The 14,949-nt window shown below is 36.1% G+C and overlaps 1 protein-coding gene across 1 annotated transcript; it reads left to right on the top strand.

The window, feature by feature from the left end:
* Positions 1–141: 141 nt before the first annotated feature.
* Positions 142–11,603, top strand: LOC125658548 (eukaryotic peptide chain release factor subunit 1). Its single transcript, XM_048889829.2, has 11 exons — positions 142–486; positions 1,126–1,301; positions 3,003–3,142; positions 3,753–3,891; positions 4,093–4,283; positions 6,220–6,349; positions 7,061–7,216; positions 7,765–7,829; positions 8,800–8,872; positions 9,101–9,175; positions 9,282–11,603. The coding sequence occupies exons 1-11, from the start codon at positions 389–391 to the stop codon at positions 9,368–9,370; spliced, it is 1,332 nt and encodes a 443-aa protein (XP_048745786.1). The 5' UTR covers positions 142–388; the 3' UTR covers positions 9,371–11,603.
* Positions 11,604–14,949: the final 3,346 nt, after the last annotated feature.

Genomic DNA, 14,949 nt, shown 5'->3' with positions numbered 1-14,949 from the left:
TCGATAGAAACGTAAACTCAAACTATTTTGTCAATATATACTTTATATTTTTGTTTCAGCAGTTAGACAAACCCACAGAAAAATATTTTCTTGAATGTCGATTACAATTTATCCAATAGAATCTCGATGATTTTTTAGCGTTTAAGTGATGACGTCACATTCACCTCACATGGTCAATGGCGAAGTGTGGTTGTTGGCATTTCACCACCTAAGGAAACAAAAGAAAGCGTAAAATTTAATCACTGAGACCCTACCGAGAGAAAAATCATTAATTAGGGAGTAATTGAAATAATTTTGTATTCATTGATAACTCTTTAATCTGGTGGGTTGTGTGGTATCCCCACCATACGGTCAATCGCTAATCTGTTTGTCGAGTGTCACAAACAACATGGCATCGAATGGAGTTGATGGCGAGAGCAGTGCAGACAGAAATGTAGAAATATGGAAGATCAAGAAACTCATCAAGAGTTTAGAAGCTGCGAGAGGGTAATGTATAAATTTTCCTCGTTTAGGTATAAATTACGAAGTAAGCAGCTGTCACGTGTATCCACTAGAGTCTAGTCTGGAGATCTATGCTTAGTACAAATCAAATCTGTTTTAAAACTTTCACTCATTTTGTAGTTCAGCGATCTTACATTTAATAGGACTCAAATAACCACTGGTTTATGATAATGATATTTTAAGATACAATGAACTTTGTGCATGCATAGATATGGCAAGTCCACAAATGAAAAGGTTCACATTTTGTGTAAATGTTTTAATAAATGTCTTTTAGTGCTCCCTGAATGTATGTCAGTGCAAAGAGCATCATCTCGTATGCTTTTAAAAACTGAAAGATTTTCCATATGCTAGCTTACATGAAAAGTTTAATGAAATATTATTTAACCTTTGGGTTCAGTTAGTATGATTATTAAAAAGAAAAGATATTTAATGTGAATATATAAATATAGAGTGATTAATATGTTCAGGTATAGGTCAATTTTCCATTTCCCTAATAACGTACCCATTATCGTGTTTATTGTTCATACTAAAGTCATCTGCGACAATACACCAGAAGTGGAATGCAGATTATTGGAGGAAGAAGTATGTGATACAAAAACATATAATTGGTGATTGATTTTACAGAAATGGTACGAGTATGATATCGTTAATTATTCCACCAAAAGATCAGATATCCAGAATCGCCAAGATGTTGGCGGATGAGTTTGGTACAGCATCAAATATCAAAAGTCGCGTGAACCGACTGTCAGTTCTGGGAGCCATTACTTCAGTACAGCAGAGGTTAAAACTATATAACAAAGGTAACAGAATGTTATTGTTGCTTTCCCTTCTCTTACAATCTATCTGAATTGTATACTGTGAGAACAAAGCTGTTACACATGTATGTCCTTTGTATATATGAACTATATTTATTTCCAATCAAGGGCCCTCAAGGGGCAGCATGAAAATACATACAAATAATGTACATATACATATACAAGTAAAGAAAGAAGTGATTACATAATATGTCTCTAATGATTAACGTTATTTCATATGTTATAGCCCCTTGTGAGTCCATAATTTGGTAAATAAAATCATGTCATATAATACATTGTATGTAATTGTAATGTCATCATTAAAAATCACTTTGGGATGTGATGAGGTGGGATATGAAGCCATGATTAAGTGTTTTTCATACATAAGAATTACTACCAAAATAGGTTTCTCCACAATAAAATCATGAAAAATTTCCAAAATGGCATCAAAATTTTCAAGAATAAGTGATTGAAATCTTATTTCAGTTTTTATTTAAAGAAATTTGTGGTATGTAATGAATATTATATGTACAACCTACTATTGTGTCAAAAGACAAAATGTTTTCATCATGAAATTTCATTTACTAATAACCAAGCATTTTTTAAACCCTGTATAATGTCACATATACACATAATTTGAAGTATTATATGTAAAAGTTGTAAAAAAAATATAGTTACTCGGGATGAAATGATAAATTGTGGTGCTTTTTAATCACCATTCAGCATTTTCAATTTATTTGATTCTGTTTAAAAAAAAAAATACACATTTCCATTCAGTACAAGCTTTTCAATTTCAAAATATCATAGTACATATCCTCCTCTCTCCATCCATATCAGATTTCTCTGGGATGTTATCTCTCCTTAAAACCTGTGTGACAAATGCTGTGATTTAAGCTCCGTCCCATATAAAATTGATTGTCATTGAGATAAGGGACCAAATGAAGGTCAAGGACAGATGTAGATTTCATTTCCTTATATGGGATTAGATCTGAAAGATAATGGTGAACCTTGCTGTAACTGTGTAATAAAGAATTATTTTCCCCAGTTTGCACAAAAAGTGACCAAAAATGTATTTCCGTTTACGTACATTTGTCCGAGGTTTTAAGGTAATGAATAAAAACTAGCTGAAATATTTTGTTTTGACAATAAGTTAATAATGGAGATCCCTTATGACACAAAGGTTGCTTAGAAACAGATTGTGTGTGTTTTTATTCTGAATTAAAGACATTTGACCAAGGTTAGAGGGAGAAATTGTTATCAGAATCTGGTCAGTCCATAGAGCTGTTAATCTGGTCAGCCCATAGAGCTGTTAATCCAAGGACAATTCTAGTACTGGTCAGTCCATAGAGCTGTTAATCCAAGACAGTCCACAGAGCTGTTAATCCAAGACAGTCCATAGAGCTGTTAATCCAAGAAGGACAATTCTAGTATGCAGGGCGTATTATAACATATAATGTCTCAGGCATTATATTCATGTATTAGTATGAAAAATTTAGGGGGAGTGGGGGGGGGGGGGGGGGCAAAATAAGTTATTGGTTTGAATTAGTGGTAGTTTAATGGTCCAATGCTACTGTTGGTCTTAATTAGTGGTTGTTTAACGGTCCAGTGCTTCTGTAATTAGTGGTTTGAATTAGTGGTTGTTTAACGGTCCAATGCTACTGTTGGTTTGAATTAGTGGTTGTTTAACGGTCCAATATTACTTTTCAGTTCCACCGAATGGATTAGTGATATACTGTGGTACTATTGTGACAGATGAAGGCAAGGAGAAGAAAGTGAACATAGATTTCGAACCTTTCCGACCCATTAACACGTCCCTGTATTTATGTGATAATAAATTCCACACGGAGGTAAGGACGAGTGCTGCTACTGCTGGTAGTCCTCTTTTGTTGATTTGCAAAGAGTCTTATCCAATACGTAGTTGTTTTATCATCGATTTTCACCAGATGATAATGTTTTTATAGATATTGCACATTTGTTTCACAAAATACAATTCAGACATGTATCTAATGTTTTTGTCATATAGAATAATGGTAATGATGAGAAGTAAAATCCCTGACTAGTGAGAAATCAAATGTAACTTGTCTTTAACCACTTCCCTGACTAGTGAGAAATCAAATGTAACATGTTTTTTACCACTTCCCTGACTAGTGAGAAATCAAATGTAAGATGTCTTTTACCACTTCCCTGACTAGTGAGAAATCAAATGTAATTTGTCTTTAACCACTTCCCTGACTAGTGAGAAATCAAATGTAACTTGTCTTTAACCACTTCCCTGACTAGTGAGAAATCAAATGTAACTTGTCTTTAACCACTTCCCTGACTAGTGAGAAATCAAATGTAACTTGTCTTTTACCACTTCCCTGATTAGTGAGAAATCAAATGTAGCACGTCTTTTACCACTTCCCTGACTAGTGAGAAATCAAATGTAAGATGTCTTATACCGCTTTCCTTTTGTAGGCTCTGACAGCGCTGTTAGCAGATGACAATAAATTTGGATTTATTGTGATGGATGGTAATGGGGCGTTGTTCGGTACACTGTCGGGAAACACTAGAGAAGTCCTACACAAGTTCACTGTCGATTTACCCAAAAAGCACGGTAATGATGAAATTGTACATGACGTGCAATATACAGGATCGGCCAATGTCGTACATGTCAGAGAATGTGTAGAAATAAAATAAAGAATGTGCATGTGATTGATTGAGAAACAGGTTGTTTGATAAAATAAGGATAGAGAAACTTTTGTCACATATTTTAATAGTTTTAGTCAGTGCTCTAAATGTTTGGGTTTTTTTCTAGGAAGAGGAGGTCAGTCAGCCCTGCGTTTTGCCCGTTTACGTATGGAGAAAAGACACAACTATGTTAGGAAAGTTGCTGAAGTTGCAGTACAACTATTCATTTCCAACGACAAACCGAACATTGCTGGGCTTGTGTTGGCAGGGTCAGCTGACTTCAAAACAGAACTCAGTCAATCAGACATGTTTGATCTGGTAAGAACTTAATTAAATATGTTTCATATGGTAAGAACCAGGTCAGTCAAGACATGTTCCTTCTGGTAAGAATGCAGCCAGACATGTTTGATCTGGTAAGAACTTAGTCAGACATGTTTGATCTGGTAAGAACTTAGTCAGAAATGTTTGATCTGGTAAGAACTTAGACATGTTTGATCTGGTAAGAACTCGGTCAGACATGTTTGATCTGGTAAGAACTCAAGTCAGACATGTTTGTTCTGGTAAGAATGCAGTCAGACATGTTTGATCTGGTAAGAATGCAGTCAGCCAGACATGTTTGATATGGTTAAGAAGAAATAGATAGAATGGATCCAACATTGTAGGTATAAATTGTGGTCGATTTTCATTGGTTGATGAATTGGGTATTCTGTAGGCCCTATTTGGTGATTAAGAGTATATTCTTGTTTGTGTTAGAATTCTGTCTCTTTTTAGCCGAGTTGCAACGAAGTTGAACTCGGCTATTGGTTTGGTGATGCGGGTTGGCGGGCGGGCGGTTGGGCGTCAACAATTGGTTTCCGGATGATAACTCGAAAAGTTTACAATCTAATCAAATGAAACTTTGATATATTGTTGGGTACCAGGTAAGGAAGACCCCTATTGATTTTGGAGAAAAATGATCAAAGGTCAAGGTCACAGTGACCGAAAATAGAATGAAAATTTCAGGAAAATTTGGTTTCCGGATGATAACTCTGAAAGTTTAAATCCAAATCAAATGAAACTTTGATATATTGTTGGGTACCAGGTAAGGAAGACCCCTATTGATTTTGGAGAAAAAAGGTCAAGGTCACAGTGACCGAATATAAAATGAAAATTTCAGAAATATTTGGTTTCCGGATGATAACTCAGAAAGTTTAAATCCGAATCAAATGATACTTGAAGATATTGTTATGTACCAGGTAAGGAAAACCCCTATTGACTTTGGAGAAAATAGGTCAAAGGTCAAGGTCACAGTGACTGAAAATAGATTTAAAATTCCAAAAGGATTTTGGTTTCCGGAGGATAACTCGAAATTTTTTAATTTGAATCAAATGAAACTTGGATATATTGTTGGATACCAGCAAAGCAAGGCCCCTATTGATTTTGGAGAACAAACGTCAAGGTCACAGTGACCGAATATAGATTGAAAACTTCAGACAAATATGGTTTCTGGACAGTAACTCGAAAAGTTTAAAACTGAAATTAGTTCTTCACAATTATAAATATACCACGTCATTCCTGGCTTTACAATGTATCCCATGCAACTCGGCTCATGCACCCCTGGGTGCATATACTGATTTTCTATGGATGTTTTGGTTATTAGCACAGATGAACAGTAGTGTTAGATGATAGTGTTGTTCCTTACCAAAATTTAGTTGCCACACGCTGCATGTGGATTGTCATCCGTGAACGTCATATTTTCGAAAATGAAATTCAATATGTTGAATGGTGCCAAAACTGAGAATGATAAGGCCAAAATGAATTGTGTGTTTCATGGACCTTCAAAATTTAGAATAGGATCAGTAGGTAGGGAAAACATTTTATTGAAACATTTTATTTTGCAAGCTTTTGTTTATGTGCTTATGTTTTACACAATATACACACTTTGCGATCCTTTAGCCATTGAAACGGGCCCTCGTGATGCATTTCCAAAAAATGTATGAAGGGCAACGTGTTTTTGGCACATCATAACATTTTTTTTTCCTGCTGGTGACTGCATTTATCGATATTAACGGCAAGCAGGGTACTAGCCTGTGCCAACATGTTAGACATCTATTTTCAAACGCTTTAATGACTGAGATGTTTAAAAATGAAAATTCAGATCGGAAGGGGGGGGGTCTGGAATTTGGTCTGATAAATTTTGGTCACTCATAGTTCCAGAAATACACAATTTATTTTGGTGTAAGGTTGTGAAACAATTTCATTTTCTTTTGTGCAGAGATTACAAGCCAAAATTATAAAGATTGTTGATGTGTCTTATGGAGGGGAAAATGGTTTCAATCAGGCAATTGAGCTGGCTGCTGATGGACTTGCCAATGTCAAATTCATCCAGGAAAAGAAACTCATAGGTAATGTCAAATTACATCATGTAGGTTAACCCAGACTTCTAGTAAAATCTGAACATCGGTGCTTCCAATATTGTAAATAGTAATTGTAGCGATATCTACCATTGATTTGGATATGCCTGTCTTTTGATGGGCGGAATTGTGGAATAGGTTTTCCGGTCTGTCTGTTGGCTATTTAATGTCTGGGTCATATCTTTCACATTGTGAGGCCTAGGACTATCAGACTCAGTCAATTAATGCATCTTGTGGGGAGTGGTTGTCATGATCCAAAAATCATGTGTGTCATGATCTAAATATAGATATTATGTCCTCCTCCTTAAATTTCATGGTTACGCTTACTAAAATCATGTCCTGGTCATACGTTGCACACTGTTGGGCCTAGGACTATCAGACCTGGCTAGTTTATACATGTTAAGGGGGGTGGGGTATTGTGAAGCAAGAAATTTATCACTGTGATGTCATATTGAATTTTTATGGTTTTATATTGTATCCAAATTTTATCTTGAGTACTGTGAGGCCTAGGACTATCTAACTTGGTCAGTTGGAGGGAGGGGGGGGGGGGGGGGGGAGTTGCGACTCACTATGGCCTCGCTTTGGAATTGCAATTGTCACAGCTTGTGAGTGTAAGCATGCAAACATGAATATGCATCATTTCACCATGAACAAAAGGGGCTGCTGATCAAGTGCACTTTATCATGTGTTGGTTTTTCTTAGGTCGTTATTTTGATGAAATCTCACAAGATACAGGGAAATACTGCTTTGGTGTGGACGATACGTTAAAAGCATTAGAAATGGGAGCCGTGGACATTCTCATTGTGTGGGAAAATCTGGACGTCACAAGATATGTCCTGAAGAACCACGCCACAGACGGTAAGCCTACAGAATGTATTAAATGTCAAATACGTCCTGAAGAATCACGCCACAGACGGTAAGCCTACAGAATGTATTAAATGTCAAATACGTCCTGAAGAATCACGACACAGACGGTAAGCCTACAGAATGTATTAAATGTCCAATACGTCCTGAAGAACCACGCCACAGATGGTAAGCCTACAGAATGTATTAAATGTCCAATATGTCCTGAAGAACCACGCCACAGATGGTAAGCCTACAGAATGTATTAAATGTCCAATACGTCCTGAAGAATCACACCACAGATGGTAAGCCTACAGAATGTATTAAATGTCCAATACGTCCTGAAGAACCACGCCACAGACGGTAAGCCTACAGAATGAAAGTAATGTCCAGATTGCTTGAAATTATTGTTTTCAGAGACATAACTGTCCGGATTGTGTGAAATTTTTTTATGTTATTGACAGATCAGAATTATTTTTAAAGAATCTGCATGAGAATTTAAAAACAACAACACAACAATTGCAAAGCACCAAAGAGAGTATATATACACATTTATTTTTCAGTTGAGAATATTCTGTACCTCCGACCAGAGCAGGAGAAAGACAAGACCTACTTTGTTGATAAAGATGTAAGCTGCTTATACATTTTATTATTCTGTAAAAAAAAAAAAAAAATATGATCTATGTACATGTATATCTTGTGAGTGTTGTATGTGATGTAAGCTGCTTATAGATAAAATAAGTTTATTCCAATTTTGGGCCCCAGAGGGCATAACAGCAAGACAGCTTATAAGGAAGGAAATTTTAAAAAAAGAAAGAGTTTACAACGTTAACTACAGGTTACATGGACTGCAAACTACATCTGGGTGTAACACAGACATTTATAAAGTACATTTACAAAAAAAAGCGGGGGGGGGGGGGGGGGGGGGGGGGGGGGGGGGGGGGGGCACTTTAAGGATCTATGTACATGTGAATATTGTATGTGATGTAAGATGCTTATACATTTTATTATTCTGTTAAAAAAAGACTTTTATGGGATCTGTGTACATGTATATCATGTGAATATTGTATGTTCATGCCTGAGATTATCTGACCAAGCTGAGAAAAAAGGAAATTGTGACACCATTCCATAAGGTGGACATGAACATCTGCAAATATAAAAGGGATGGACTCTCTCTCTCCCAAAAAATACTGGATACTCCCCCCCCCCCCCCAAAAAAAACCAAAACAAAAAATTCAAGTAGGGTTGTTGGGATTTAGGTTAACAATACCCCCCCCCCCTTCTACACACACACATTTTTACTATGTTTCTACCTTCGATATCTTTACCAATTAAAATGATAACCATTTCTTCACGCATGTGAATGATATGCGGATGGATCTTGATAAATTATAGTACAACTATTTTAACGGCTGGGTATATTCCGACAGGAATGAATTTATAATACATAAACGAGCACGCTTCATGCCAGCACACCTTTGCTAAGCGCTAACACGCTCCATGAAGTATGCTTGCGTAAAGCGCTGAAGCTCCATTACCTCATGTATTTTCAAAAAGTGAAATTCATTTGTGATATAGATGGTTGTTTCTGTTCACAGACGGGGGTGGAGTTGGAGTTGTCAGAGCAGATGCCTTTATTAGAGTGGTTTGCAAATAACTACAAAAATTTTGGTGAGTTTTTATGTTTGAAAAAAATATTGCAGTCTAATGGCATGATACCTTGAGGGCTAGTCGATTTCGCATCTAACTCTTGAAAACAACCTGTTGTCAGAAAAGAAACACTTGTAGAATTACATGCTGATTGCATTTGCAGCAATAGGAGATCTCTTAAGTCCGAAATGGAATCAGCTGGAATATATTTCTGATGAATGAAGTTTGTATTTTGTGTTCCCATTACAGGTGCCACCCTAGAAATTATCACAGATAAGTCACAAGAAGGAGCGCAGTTTGTTCGCGGCTTCGGTGGAATAGGAGGTAAGAATTCCAGGACCCTTGTGGGCGATTGATTTTTATGTACATTAGGCATAGCTATTGTGGTGCAAACATTTTAATTACTACTTGTGATTCTATATAATTACAGGAATACTTCGATATCAGATAGACTTTCAAGTGTTATCAGGGCAAGTGTTCGACGATTTGGAGGATGATTTTGATTTAGATGACTATTGAATTTTCATACATTACCAAGGAACCAAAACAAAAAAAAAACACAACCGACAGAACTTGCACTTGACTGGTGCATGATGGGATATTGGTTGGGGCTCAGTGAACGTAACATTACTGGCCTCTCTGGGATGTCATTTTGTGACACTGCCTCTTGCTAATGAAAATTGTTTGCGATTTCCCAGCTTAAATTTTAAAAATATTTATTTCAGGTCTTTTTTTGTTATAAAACCTATTGTTAAGAAACTGTACATTTTTACTATTGTAAAGGCAATTTTCATCAACCAGTAGTTAAGTTTAGTTTGTTTTACTGACATTTGAAGATGTATATCAGATATGAATGTAAAGAATGTAAATTTTGAAAATATTTATGTATTGTACAATAACTGGTAATAAAGATTAGGCTTTGTAAAAAATGCTTTAGAAGAACATCAAAAAGAATGCTCAATAGATTTTTGTTTAGTAAAGTTGTCCTCAATTTAATGTCAGAGATGCATTTTATGAGGGCTGTGAAAATGAATGGATGTGCAATTTGTTGATTTTAAATACACTGCTTTTGAAGACTAATTTTTGTCTTCTGAGTATTTCTTTAAATGCTGTATTACATGAAAATTGTGATCTATACTGAATATAAAATTTATTGTGTTGTATTTTACTAAAGTATTTTGTATTGTTCAAAACGCCTACAACTTTCAAATTAAATCCCCATATGTTGTTACTACATGAAATATATCTGAATGACATTGTTGTTTCTGAATATATGAGAGAGAAATATCTAAAATCTCTTCTCTTTTTCTATTGTTTTTCCAAGAATTTGTTTTGTAAACATTCAAAATACCAGTTGGGTCTTGTTGAAGCGTAATTTTTATGTTCCTGATCTGAATTTCATGTTGATCGAATGAATGTAGAATTACTGTCATGACGTGTGTTTCATTCCATGTGATGGACTCGTGTTCGTAATAAAATAGATTATGACAACGTGGCGCTTTGTGAGAGTGTGTGTATGTTATTGGTATGGAGTTCTAGTAACGCTAATTTTTATTACCTCTCTTGATAACGTCTTTGTAAATTATTTAATGATACATTCTACCGTTATCTGCAAGTGCGTTGTTCAAAGTTGTTAATTAATGCAAATTGTCAAATGCACATAGTTACTAGGTAATGAGTTGTGATTGGTTACCGTTTTAATGGCCCAGCATTAAAAAGTCTTAAGATTTTATCGATTCCACACTCATTTTAATATCATCTTTTAGAGTATGAAACTGTTCAACTGATAACTTGGAGTTCCTTACCTCTGATGATGCCTGTGAGCTTTATTAATGGTTTGCTTGTATATCTGATCAAATTTTGAACCCAGAAAATTTTACCATTTTTTATCAGACTTGATGCTCTAGTAAGTAAACTTTCTTGAGGAATATAGCTAAAGTTTGTCAAAATGGTAAAATACCCATTTACAGTTTCAAATCTCATGTGGAAGATTTGAGGGGGAAATTGGATGGTGTAAGAATTATTGTTCTTTAAAGTTGTAAACTTTTTCTTGGAAAGATTGAACTTGTGAAAGTGTTCCTTAGTTGAAAAAAGATTTTAGAGGATATAGATTTAAATTTCATGCATTGAATTAACTGTGTACAATTTTTCAAGTGTAGATTCTCAAACTTTTAAAATTTTGGCCATGGCTTACGTGGGCCCACAGGAATAGGATGGTGAGAGCAAGGAGAGCATTGTTCAAGATCCTTTTGATACAGGAATTATGATCTTGTCAGACATTTTGCATTTCACACAGTTGGGTAATTTCAAAAATGTACAATTGAGTCCTGTGTTGAACATGCATGTTACACATGTATGTATAAATGAAGAAGAATGTGACATTTCATAGATTACTGATGGCATTATATTGACTTTAGATTAAAACAATTTCAATGATTATCTGATTTATCCTACTTGTGTACAGTGTACTATGCTACTGAACTTTGGTTCATTACATGTGTAGTTTGTATGACTACCTCAAGCTTGTATTTTAAAAGTACTGACCAGAATATTACAATGGGAGACCATGATTTCATCTGCCGAGGGCAGTGTCAGGAATTCGATATGATGACGTATGTTACATCTCTGCTGTAAATGCTTTCTGAAACCAAGAATAGTGGCTAATTTGTTTGGAAGGCCACACTTGGGTATGTGGTACACAGCTTTTCTGCTCTATACAGAATAAACATGGTTGTTATGCCTGTCAAACAGATTGCTCTTTTTTTCTTTTCTTTAAACGTAATAAGTTTCCCTTGAATTGTAACATTTTGAAAAGTTACGTGCAGGATAATTGGAAACTAGGCTAAGAGTCGGTAGTTTGATGAGTTATGCTGCTGAAGGACAACTGTTAAAGAGTCCACAGTAGCTTCATTTAGCATATTGTGTCTATACACAATACTTCATTGGAATCTTCTAAGACCACTGAGCAATTATTGGTACTCTCAGTAGCAGATTGATATTTTATATGGGGTGATTTAGTAGGTAAGCTTTTGGTTAGATTAAGTGTTAGTAATAAGCTTTTGGTTAGATTCAGTAATAAGCTTTTGGTTAGATTCAGTGTCAGTAATAAGCTTTTGGTTAAATTCAGTATCAGTAATAAGCTTTTTGTTAGATTCAGTGTCAGTAATAAGCTTTTGGTTAGATTCAGTAATAAGCTTTTGGTTAGATTCAGTAATAAACTTTTGGTTAGATTCAGTAATAAGCTTTTGGTTAGATTCAGTATCAGTAATAAGCTTTTAGTTAGATTCAGTGTTAGTAATAAGCTTTTGGTTAGATTCAGAATCAGTAATAAGCTTTTGGTTAGATTCAGTATCAGTAATAAGCTTTTGGTTAGATTCAGTATCAGTAATAAGCTTTTGGTTAGATTCAGTATAAGTAATAGGCTTTTTTGGTTAGATTCAGTATCAGTAATAAGGTTTTGGTTAGATTCAGTGTTAGTAATAAGCTTTTAGTTAGATTCAGTATCAGTAATAAGCTTTTGGTTAGATTCAGTGTTAGTAATAAGCTTTTGGTTAGATTCAGAATCAGTAATAAGCTTTTGGTTAGATTCAGTATAAGTAATAGGTTTTTTTGGTTAGATTCAGTATCAGTAATAAGCTTTTGGTTAGATTCAGTGTTAGTAATAAGCTTTTGGTTAGATTCAGTGTTAGTAATAAGCTTTTGATTAGATTCAGTGTCAGTAATAAGCTTTTGGTTTAAATTCAGTGTTATGGAGTGTTTGGTTAGATTCAGTGTTATGGAGTGTTTGGTTAGATCCAATATTGGTAATCGAGTATTTGTAGTAGATGAGTATGTAAGTGGTGTTTGTTGGAGTAGATCTGTGAGTGGTATTTGTTGGAGTAAATCTGTGAGTGGTATTTGTTGGAGTAAATCTGTGAGCTGTATTTGTGTTGGAGTAGATCTGTGAGCTGTATTTGTGTTGGAGTAGATCTGTGAGTGGTATTTGTGTTGGAGTAGATCTGTGAGTGGTATTTGTGTTGGAGTAGATCTGTGAGTGGTGTTTGTGTTGGAGTAGATCTGTGTGTTGTGCTGTAGTAGATATGTGAGTGGTATTTGTGTTGGAGTAGATATGTGAGTGGTGTTTGTGTTGGAGTAGATCTGTGAGCTGTATTCGTGTTGGAGTAGATCTGTGTGAGTGGTGTTTGTGTTGTAGTAGATCTGTGAGTGGTATTTGTGTTGGAGTAGATCTGTGAGTGGTGTTTGTGTTGGAGTAGATCTGTGAGTGTGATATTTGTGTTGCAGTAGATCTGTGAGTGGTATTTGTGTTGGAGTAGATCTGTGTGAGTGGTGTTTGTGTTGGAGTAGATCTGTGTGAGTGGTGTTTGTGTTGGAGTAGATCTGTGAGTGGTATTTGTGTTGGAGTAGATCTGTGAGTGGTATTTGTGTTGGAGTAGATCTGTGAGTGGTATTTGTGTTGGAGTAGATCTGTGAGTGTGATATTTGTGTTGGAGTAGATCTGTGAGTGGTGTTTGTGTTGGAGTAGATCTGTGAGTGGTATTCGTGTTGGAGTAGATCTGTGAGTGGTATTTGTGTTGGAGTAGATCTGTGTGAGTGGTGTTTGTGTTGGAGTAGATCTGTGAGTGTGATATTTGTGTTGGAGTAGATCTGTGAGTGGTATTTGTGTTGGAGTAGATCTGTGAGTGGTGTTTGTGTTGGAGTAGATCTGTGAGTGGTATTTGTGTTGGAGTAGATCTGTGAGTGGTATTTGTGTTGGAGTAGATCTGTGAGTGGTGTTTGTGTTGGAGTAGATCTGTGTGTTGTGCTGTAGTAGATATGTGAGTGGTATTTGTGTTGGAGTAGATATGTGAGTGGTGTTTGTGTTGGAGTAGATCTGTGAGCTGTATTCGTGTTGGAGTAGATCTGTGTGAGTGGTGTTTGTGTTGTAGTAGATCTGTGAGTGGTATTTGTGTTGGAGTAGATCTGTGAGTGGTGTTTGTGTTGGAGTAGATCTGTGAGTGTGATATTTGTGTTGCAGTAGATCTGTGAGTGGTATTTGTGTTGGAGTAGATCTGTGTGAGTGGTGTTTGTGTTGGAGTAGATCTGTGTGAGTGGTGTTTGTGTTGGAGTAGATCTGTGAGTGGTATTTGTGTTGGAGTAGATCTGTGAGTGGTATTTGTGTTGGAGTAGATCTGTGAGTGGTATTTGTGTTGGAGTAGATCTGTGAGTGTGATATTTGTGTTGGAGTAGATCTGTGAGTGGTGTTTGTGTTGGAGTAGATCTGTGAGTGGTATTCGTGTTGGAGTAGATCTGTGAGTGGTATTTGTGTTGGAGTAGATCTGTGTGAGTGGTGTTTGTGTTGGAGTAGATCTGTGAGTGTGATATTTGTGTTGGAGTAGATCTGTGAGTGGTATTCGTGTTGGAGTAGATCTGCGAGTGGTATTTGTGTTGGAGTAGATCTGTGTGAGTGGTGTTTGTGTTGGAGTAGATCTGTGAGTGTGATATTTGTGTTGGAGTAGATCTGTGTGAGTGGTGTTTGTGTTGGAGTAGATCTGTGAGTGGTATTTGTGTTGGAGTAGATCTGTGAGTGGTATTTGTGTTGGAGTAGATCTGTGAGTGGTATTTGTGTTGCAGTAGATCTGTGAGTGGTATTTGTGTTGGAGTAGATCTGTGAGTGGTATTTGTGTTGGAGTAGATCTGTGAGTGGTATTTGTGTTGGAGTAGATCTGTGAGTGGTATTTGTGTTGGAGTAGATATGTGAGTGGTATTTGTGTTGCAGTAGATCTGTGAGTGGTATTTGTGTTGGAGTAGATCTGTGAGTGGTATTTGTGTTGGAGTAGATCTGTGAGTGGTATTTGTGTTGGAGTAGATCTGTGAGTGGTATTTGTGTTGGAGTAGATCTGTGAGTGGTATTTGTGTTGGAGTAGATCTGTGAGTGGTGTTTGTGTTGGAGTAGATCTGTGTGAGTGGTATTTGTGTTGGAGTAGATATGTGTGTGGCATTTGTGTTGGAGTAGATCTGTGAGTGGTGTTTGTGTTGGAGCTTATGAATCATTCTGTGAGTGGCATTTGTGTCAGAGTTGATTGATCTGTAAACTTGTGGGATTTGAGTTGGAGTAGATA

The sequence above is a fragment of the Ostrea edulis genome, chromosome 9 (genome assembly GCF_947568905.1).
Source record: "Ostrea edulis chromosome 9, xbOstEdul1.1, whole genome shotgun sequence".
Taxonomy (NCBI): Eukaryota; Metazoa; Mollusca; class Bivalvia; order Ostreida; family Ostreidae; genus Ostrea; species Ostrea edulis.
The sequence above is the reverse complement of the archived record's forward strand: the minus strand, read 5'-3'. Positions and strand labels throughout refer to the sequence as shown.

Coding starts and splice junctions, on each gene's coding strand:
- LOC125658548 (XM_048889829.2), top strand. CDS start 389: ATGGCATCGAATGGAGTTGATGGCGAGAGCAGTGCAGACAGAAATGTA. Junction 3,143..3,752: donor ATAATAAATTCCACACGGAG/GTAAGGACGAGT, acceptor TTCCTTTTGTAG/GCTCTGACAGCGCTGTTAGC. Junction 7,830..8,799: donor CCTACTTTGTTGATAAAGAT/GTAAGCTGCTTA, acceptor TTCTGTTCACAG/ACGGGGGTGGAGTTGGAGTT.